This window comes from Emiliania huxleyi, assembly GCF_000372725.1.
Source record: "Emiliania huxleyi CCMP1516 unplaced genomic scaffold EMIHUscaffold_3, whole genome shotgun sequence".
NCBI classification, from domain to species: Eukaryota; Haptophyta; order Isochrysidales; family Noelaerhabdaceae; genus Emiliania; species Emiliania huxleyi.
In genome coordinates this window covers 1,584,167-1,592,699 of record NW_005199770.1, presented here as the reverse complement: position 1 = coordinate 1,592,699, position 8,533 = coordinate 1,584,167, and the positions used below count along the sequence as shown (strand labels likewise).

Sequence of the window (8,533 nt, the reverse complement as noted above, 5' to 3'; positions counted from 1 at the left end):
TAGGGGGGGGGGGGGGGGCGAGACATGGCCGAGAGACATGGCCGAGAGACATGGCGCGCGAGGTGTGTGGGCGTGTAGGCGGCGAGGGGTGGGCGTCACCCAGCTCGAGTCACCCCAGACCAGAGAGGGCGGCCAGGACACGTCTGGGAACCTTCTAGGACACGCCTGGGAACGTTCTGTGGGCTGTCGCTAGGCGGCGAGGGAGGCGTATACCTGGATCGAGAGGGCGGCCGCCGCGGGCCAGCCCGCCGACGCGGCGGCGACAGCAGCGGCGGCGGAGGGGGAGGGGGATGCGGCAGCGGGGGATGCAGCGGCGGGGGATGCAGCGGCGGGGGATGCAGCGGCGGGGGATGCAGCGGCGGGGGATGCAGCGGCGGGGGATGCAGCGGCGGGGGATGCGGCAGCGGGGGATGCAGCGGCGGGGGATGCAGCGGCGGGGGATGCAGCGGCGGGGGATGCAGCGGCGGGGGATGCAGCGGTGGGGGATGCGGCGGCGGGGGATGTAGCGGCGGCGGAGGGGGAGGAGGCGCAAGAGGAGCCTCCGCCAGGCGCGTTTCACCCGGGGGTGGTGTGCGCCGAGACGGAGGCGCTGATCGTCGGCTGGCGGTACGCTCGGCCAGCGAGATGCGAGGAGCGGCGCGCGGCTCGCGAGGCGTGAGATATGGGGAGAATGCGGGGATATGGGGAGATATGCGGGGAGGAGCGGGGAGGAGCGGCGCGCGGTTCGCGAGGCGTTAACTAGTAGTTAGTGAGTAGTTAATTAGGGAGGAGCGGCGGACGGCTCGCGAGGCGGGCTACGAGCCGCACCTTCCTGACTCGTCACAGCCGTGCTGATGCTCACACTTCACCGCTGACGCCAGGCGGGCTACGTGCCGACGGAGTCGTACAGCCTCTGCCAGGCGAGATAGGGGGAGATATGGGGAGATATGGGGCGATATGCAGTCGTACAGCCTCTGCCAGGCGAGATAGGGGGAGATATGGGGAGAGATGCAGTCGTACAGCCTCTGCCAGGCGAGATAGGGGGAGATATGGGGAGAGATGCAGTCGTACAGCCTCTGCCAGGCGAGGGTGGCCTTTCCCCCCACCCTCTGCCCCAGCACTTCCTCTGCCCCCCGGCGCAACACTCTGCCGCGATTCCGCCCACTTTCGGCATGGGGAGGGAGACTCCCACGCCTGTCCCTCTCCCCTCGTCCCTCCCCTCCCCTCCCCTCCCTCCTCTCCTCCTCCCCTCCCTCCTCTCTTCCTCCCCCATATTGTCAACTATTTTGGTTTTTGTGTGATGTGTACGTGCACGTAGGCTTCTTCTCGGAAAAAAGCACTCTGCCAAATGCTTCATGCGTCACGGGGGCCGAGGCCCGAGCGCTTGCCATGCCAGGTGGCGGGCGCGATCCGCTCCGAGCTCCCGCGAAGTCGGCACTCGAGCAGACAACAGCGCTGCCACGTGCCAGCTGTGCGGATGCAGTCGGTGCAGCAGCACGCCGATTCGGGATGGTCTGCCATCCCGATCCATTCGCGCCGTCAAAAGCGGCGTTCGCCTCGGCCCAGATCTGTAGCCGAGCCTCTTCAGCTCGGCTTCCTCCTCCTCCTTGCTCACTGCCAGCTTCGTGCGGCGCCCGCTACTGGCGAGGAGTTCTTGCAGGAGCTCGTTCGCCTTGTCGATAGCCTTCTTCGAGCCTCGCAAGTGGACGACGTCGCTTTCGACGGAGATGCTAGCGCCGGAGTCCGCTTGCAGCTGGCGGATAGTGGCGCCGCCTCGGCCAATGATGACAGCTTTCTGCTTTGCCTTGATCGGCACGCCGCTGCCTCAGCGCCTCGCGCGCGGCACGGATGCACTGCTTGCGCGAGCCAAGGACGTCCTGGGAGATGCGGGACCAGAAAAAGCTGGCTGGCTAACCTGGGGCCGCGGCGGCAGCTCCGGGAATTGCGATCGCGGGGGGGGCATTGATACGCCCTCCGCCTCGATTCGGTAAAGGTGTCACGCCGTCGGAGCCCCTTACTCGTACCGGTTGGTCATCGCCGCGGCTCGCTCTCTCCAGCGACTTTGCTTGAGCACTTCGCTCCTCTCTGGTCCGCCTCCCCGCCCCGCCCCGCGACCCACCCGAGCCCATCTCACGGCATATGCACATGCATCTCTCGTTGCACACCATGATCGCCAACCTCTGACAACCAGGAGCCTCTGAAGCGTTATCGACACCGATCCTGCCAGACGAGAGGCGCACCGCGCACACAGCAGCTGACGCCGGTGATCGCGCGCAGGGCTCATGATGACCTTCGTGACCCGCGTCCTGCTGATCGCAGTCTGCAACAAGGTGACCGACGCGCAAATCCACCCGGAACCGCCCGGCAGCGCCACCATCTTCATGGCCTTCAACGAGCCGAACGCCACCAAGAAAGAAGACCCGCTCGTCACCCCACGTGCTTTCTGCGATTATCAGAACGATGGCGACTGTGACGACGGCGGTCCAGGCTCTGACTACGCCTACTGCTCCTGCGGCACCGACCCCGCCGACTGCGGCCGCTACCCCTCCTCCACCGCATGCGACCCACCGCCGTCGCCGTCGCCGCCACGTGCTGACAGCTGCTCGATGGGCTCCTGCGAATGCGGCTTGCAGACCACCTACACGAACCCTTCCGGATGCTACTGTGTGATTTCATCCACCTGCGGCTACTCTGGGTCTCCCCCCCGCTACGGTTGCACCGCTTACCTCATTGGAGGATCCCCCATCATGTGCTCCTCTACTCCTACGTCGGCGCCGCCTCCACCGCCTTCACCGCCGCCTCCTCCACCTTACTCGACTCCTTACTACGGCGGTGGCGGCGGCTTCCCCAACAACTACTACGAGGAGACCACCTCGGCCGGCATCAGCCTGATCACCATCCTCATCATCGTCCTGCTGATCCCGCTCCCCCTGGGCCTGATTTGGGTCATTGCGCGGACCCTGAACGCCAAGAAGTACGGCTGGACGAGCTCGCACCCGATTGGCTCCACGGTTCCGCCGCCAGGTGCTCCGGCCGGTGGCGTTTGGGTCAAGTATGACATCTGCCACGCGGACACCATCTTTGGCGTCCTCTTTGCTGCGTCTACCCTTGTCTGGGGACTGCTCGTGGGGGTGATCATCATTGTCGCCTACTCCTCCGGCTGCTGCGGCAACCTCCCTCCGCGCACCGTCTACAAGGTGAACGATGCCATCTACTACCCGAACGGCAACGTCAAGGTTGCGGGCACCCACACGGCGAAGGAGATTGTTGTCTCCTCCGCGTGAGCGAGCGTTTTGCCAAGTGGCGAGATGAAGTGACGCCGTCTGACTGTGCCTGGGTCGGACCTCGTGCATGTACCGCTGGCGCGCCGCAAGCGGAGAGATCAAGTTGAATACGAGAGGAGAGGGTGATCGGATTGGTGCGAGAGCGCAACTCTTCTGTCTTCATTGTTTATTACTCGATCGACTGTTACTCGAGTACGAGAGAGTCCATGATGATTTGTTTCTGGAGAACGACTAGCTAAATGGATCTCTCTAAAAAAGCTGGGCTATCTTGGGCCGCGGCGGCAGCTCCGGCGAGCGATACGCCCTCCGCCTCGATTCGGTAAAGGTGTCACGCCGTCGGAGCCCCTACCGGTTGGTCATCGCCGCGGCTCTCCAGCGACTTTGCTTGAGCACTTCGCTCCTCTCTGGTCCGCCTCCCCGCCCCGCCCCGCGACCCACCCGCGCGACGCAGCCGCCTGCGTGCTGCACCGGACCCCAGCACGCTCTACCCATCACCGAGCCCAAGTGCTCACCAAACCAGATCCTCGCTTGCGCCTTGCTCGGCCTGACGACCGACATCCCAACCAAGACCATGCACAGCCAAAGTTTAACATCACGGGCGCATCCACGCATCTGTTGAGCGACGCTTAGGCGGATGCCGATCGACGTCGAGCACCTGAAGGGCCTGCATGAGCTGAAGCAATCGGGTGCGCTGACGTCGGCAGAGTTTCAGAAGGCCAAGGACCAAGCCATCGAAGTCAAAGCTCCTCCGACCGACTTCGAACTGGCCGACGCCAATGGCGATGGCGTGATCACGCCGGAGGAAATGGCTGAGTACATGGCCAAGAAGGCGCAGGCAAGCAACTTGGCCGAAACCGTACAGGGTGTGCCAGTCTCTTCAAGCCCATACGTCGACGCGCCACCGCTCGGACTTCCGGTTGCACCAAACGCACCAGCCATGGAGCGTGAGATGCCAAAGGGCGCGGACATGCTGATCACAATCAACAAGCCCTGTGGCGCTAAGCTGGGCATCGACATTATCATGATCGCGTCGAACGCCACCGTCAAAAGGTGCCTCCCTGGAAGTATCAGTGAGGCATCCGGGCTCCAGGAGGGAGACGTGATCCAGACGATCAATGGCCAGGCGGTCACAGACCAGCATGACGCCACGGCAAAGCTCGGCGCGGCGTCCGGTGAGATCGAGGTCGCGATCTACCGAGGCTCTCCCTCTGGCACGGCCACGGGTTCACCCTCCGGCGGCTCTGACAACGAGTGCAATTCATGGGAAACCGGCAAGTGTGTGGGGAAGGTGATAGGCTGTGTGCTTTGCACCGCCCTTTCAGTGCTGGTCGGCATGGCCAGCTCACTCTGATGGCCGCAAAAATCACGTGTAGAGTATACGGGGATGGTTGATCGGCCATTACCCATTAGGTATGTGTCTGTTCTGGAACTCGGGAGTTGCGAGACGAGTTCAGCACAGGGCCCGATGCGCTCCTTTGGCGTTGCGCCCTCGGAGATGGCTGGCTACGCCACGGCCGTCGCAGCGGGCACGGTGGCCGTCAGTTCGAGTTGTCCCTGCTCCCTCCGCGGGGGCTCAACTCCAGGCCGCAGGGGCGTGTTGCGTAATGGGCCATTAGTAATGCGAGCATGCAGCTATGCGTAGTGCGAAAGCCTCGGCGCCAGCCAACGTCGGCGAAGGTGTCCGGAGCCTCGTCTACCAAGCTTTCGCACATGCAACGTATTTCAATCGACACAAAAGACTCTCTTGACGAGCGAGTACGAACGTCGACGACGACCGCACGTCCCCGCACCCCGGCCTGAGAGGCTGAGCAGTGAGGCCTGTAGCCCCCCGCGCCGTGCGCGTTTTGCGCGCCTGCGCGGCCCAGCCCCGCAGGCCGCGGGCGAGGTGGGGGGATTCGCCCCGCATGCGAGTGTGTCCTGTTGAGAGGGGGGCTCTGAGGAAGGAGAGGAAGCTTCGAGTGAGCGTTCGAGCGGGGGGTGTATTGCACAACAGCGAATAGCGCCGGCCGCCTCCCGTGCGCCTCACGAGAGGAGCAGGGAGCGGCGGCGCGTCGGCAGCAGCGGGCTCAGCACGCCCCAGATGTGCTTGAAGTTCAGGCGTCGCTCTTCCCAGGCGTGGATCTCGCCGTTGCCGCACGGATCGGCGCCGCCGACGCCCTCGAACGGCGCGTCGTGGCAGCCGCGGTTGACGACGCCGGACGCAAAGTCGACGAGGCTGTGGTCGCTCGGGTCCATCCCGTTGTCCACCCAGGCCTGGAGGACGTCGAGGTACCTTTCGCCGCGCACGTCGTACGGCTGCACGTCGTTCAGGCCCGAGAACCAGCGCAGCTCCGGGTACTCGGGCTGGCAGATCGCGCCCGGGTTGGCGCAAAAGTCGACGTCGGGGAAGAGGGCGTCCTTGCCGCGCTGCGCCGCCTTCTTGCCCGCAAAGTAGTTGAGCTTGCCAAATGCACACGCCGGTCGTCTGGATGGCGCCTCCCTCCCTCGGACCCCCCCCAGCGCTCATAGAGAGCCGCTGAGAGGAGGACATGACGCGCGCATCTGGCACCGCGCCCGGCTGACGCCTGCTGAGGGGTCAGCCCCACGCCGCCCCGCCTTCGGGCGCGTCGGCGTCGCGCAGCGGAGGCGGAGGCGTCTCGACCCGATGGCCGACACCGCGTGAGGCAGGCGGACTTGCGCTCGCGGGAGTGGCTCAGGGAGTGGGGGGCGGCGGAGGAGGAGGGCGGGTAGACTGCTAGTCTCACTCCTCCACGGGCACGGCAATTCGGTACAACGAAGACGAAGAACGGAAAAAAGTCACCCAGGAAAAGAAAAAGAAACATGTACAACGCAAGGCCCCAGGGCCCCAACCCCCACAGCTGCAGAACATGTGTACATGTGCGGGCCAGCGCCTATGACGCTCAAGGCTTCAAACCAGCGGCGCGCTCCGCGCGTGCTCTGCGGCAGTGCTACTGCATCTTCCGCAGCTCGAGAGAGAGAGAGAGAGAGAATTCTTGATACGAAACCACGACGACACACACCAGTCGACTCGCATCGGTTGCCTCCATGAACGGCGGAGCTATTCTCGCGCCCACACCACACCTGGCTCCAACGTGGACACGCCCATAGCTGGGGACACTACTAGGTCAGGCTCCGGCTCAGGTCAGAGGGCCCAGCGACTCGTCGGTTGGGTGTAAACGGGCATCCCCGAGTGTCTTCAAACCAAAAAGGGTGTGAATAGAGCTGTCTTGATGGTGCTGAGGACGAAGACACCTCAAACTTTGTTGAAGACGCGAGTTTTTATAGTTTTCATTAGCTGTGAATAGTTATGCGCCCGCCGCAGCCCGCCCTGTTCCACCCGGGCACGCGCCACGGGCCACGAGAGCCAGTGGTAGAGCCCAGCTGGCATGTTCAATCGTCCGGGTGGCGAGCTGTTTGCATGCAGACGTCTCGTCGCCGTGGCCGACGCATGGCTGGTCCGACGTGTGGAGGAGTTTGACCTCAGCCAGGCCGTCGGTGTCGGCGGGCTGACGGCGGCCGCCGGAATCGCGATTCGCTCTGCCAGCTGCCAGCAGCCTCGTGTCGCCGCTCTCGTTGGCGCAGCAGCAGCGATTGGCCTTTGCGCCGTCGCTCGACGGCGTCACCGCCCATCCGACCTGCGCAGCTCCTGCAGCTCCTGCAGCTCCTGCTGTCAGTCTTCTGCTCTCACGCACCTCACTCGCCGCGCGCGGATTGTGCGCCGCGCCAAGCAGGACACGTGCTCATGCAAACAATGCGAGAACTTGGTTGCGCCGCTTAGTGGCGGCGCTGGTTTAGAGGAAGCGGCAGCGTGGGAAGCAAAGCAGATGGAGGCGGCGCGGCATGCCAAGGAGCTGCTGCTGGCGGAGGTAGCGGCTAAGTGCAGCAAGGGCCAAGGGCAAGAAGGGCAAGAAGAAGAAGAAGAAGAATGTGGGCGTGGGCGATACGGGCGCCGCTAGGCTCAACGAGGAGGTGCTGTGCAGTTAGAGAGCTCGTAGCGAGCTCGACTTTGATGAGATTTGATGAGAAATATCTCACAATTTTGAGCAAAAAACGCCAAAAAAATCGGCGCCTGCGGCGGGCCAGCCTCCGGCGGCGCCTGCGGCGGGCCGCTGGGGCCTCCGCCCCAGACCCCGTTTACACCCTAGCTATGCCCCGCGACCTGAGCCGGAGCCAGAGTTGGTTATTGAGTGGGATCAGCTCCCCCCCTTGGGATCGAAGCCGCCACAACCTCACACCCAACATCCCAGGCGGGATCAGAAGGGGACTCCACACCGGACACCGCCCGGGCACAGCCCCCCTACCCGTCGGATCGCACAGAGGGCCCCCTCGGAGCAGCCCACACACAATCACGCATCGGCAGATTGAGTGCCTGAGTCAGGCAGACAGCACAGACAAGAGGAGAGAGAGGAGAGAGAGAGAGAGAGAGAGGAGAGAGGAGAGGGTGAGGGAGTGTGCACACGTGAGGAGTGGGGAGGGTGTCTGTGGTGGGCTGTAGTCTTACTACGTGGTTAGAACCACGCGCCCCTCAGGAGCTAAGGTAGAGTGTTGGGTGTCAAGACACCGGCGTCGGCGACTCACTCCCCAGAGGGTTGAGCTGCTCAACGAAGGTGAAGCCATCCGGATCTGCACAGCTCGCCCTCCGGACGCGCAGCTCCCCGCGATGGTCCCCTAGCCACCGCCGCCTCAACATCTCCAGCAAGTAGTGAAAGGTCCGCCACAGCCTCCAGCCTCCACCTCCACCCGCGAGCCGCCACCGCTGCCTCCCGCGACGCCGCCCGCCGCGTCAGATAGCCGCGACGCGCGCACCGAGTCGCGTCGGAGAGCCGCGCCGCACCAGCAGCAGCATCTTCACCACCAGCAGCAGCAGCAGCACCACCACCACCACCCGAGAGAGAAGCGCACCTGCCCGACGCCGCCCGCCGCGTCAGACGCTCGCGACGCGCGCGTCGAGCCCAGTCGCACAGCCGCGCCGCGCCAGCAGCAGCATCGGCACCAGCAGCAGCAGCACCACCACCACCAGCAACAACAGAGACAGGCAGTGCAGGCGCAGAGGCGCTCGCAGAGCGGCGCTCAGCGCCGCGCACGCCACGCTGCGGACCGTCGGACGAGCGCACCGTACGTCGGCGGCGAGCCGCGTCGCCAGCCGTCTCGCGAGAGAGCGGCGCCGCCGCGTGCGCGCAGCAGCCGCCGCGGCAGAGGCGAGCCGCGGCGACGTCCGCACTAACGGATAACGGCCATTGGCGGTTCTCTCTCTCTCTCTCTCTCTCTCC

The 8,533-nt window shown here is 64.7% G+C and overlaps 3 protein-coding genes across 3 annotated transcripts; 2 read left to right on the top strand and 1 right to left on the bottom strand.

Moving 5' to 3' along the window:
* Positions 1-3,502: 3,502 nt before the first annotated feature.
* Positions 3,503-4,614, top strand: EMIHUDRAFT_195530 (hypothetical protein; the record flags this gene model as incomplete). The annotated part of the gene is made up of 2 exons (XM_005775390.1): positions 3,503-3,582; positions 3,894-4,614. The coding sequence occupies 2 exons, from the start codon at positions 3,503-3,505 to the stop codon at positions 4,612-4,614; spliced, it is 801 nt and encodes a 266-aa protein (XP_005775447.1).
* A 671-nt stretch (positions 4,615-5,285) lies between these two features.
* Positions 5,286-6,369, bottom strand: EMIHUDRAFT_95615 (hypothetical protein; the record flags this gene model as incomplete). Its single annotated transcript, XM_005775389.1, has 2 exons — positions 5,286-5,746; positions 6,345-6,369. The coding sequence occupies 2 exons, from the start codon at positions 6,367-6,369 to the stop codon at positions 5,286-5,288; spliced, it is 486 nt and encodes a 161-aa protein (XP_005775446.1).
* A 280-nt stretch (positions 6,370-6,649) lies between these two features.
* On the top strand, positions 6,650-7,247 carry EMIHUDRAFT_195528 (hypothetical protein; the record flags this gene model as incomplete). The annotated part of the gene is made up of 3 exons (XM_005775388.1): positions 6,650-6,835; positions 6,995-7,140; positions 7,220-7,247. 3 exons carry the CDS (start codon positions 6,650-6,652, stop codon positions 7,245-7,247), a joined length of 360 nt encoding a protein of 119 aa, XP_005775445.1.
* Between the last annotated feature and the right edge of the window lie 1,286 nt (positions 7,248-8,533).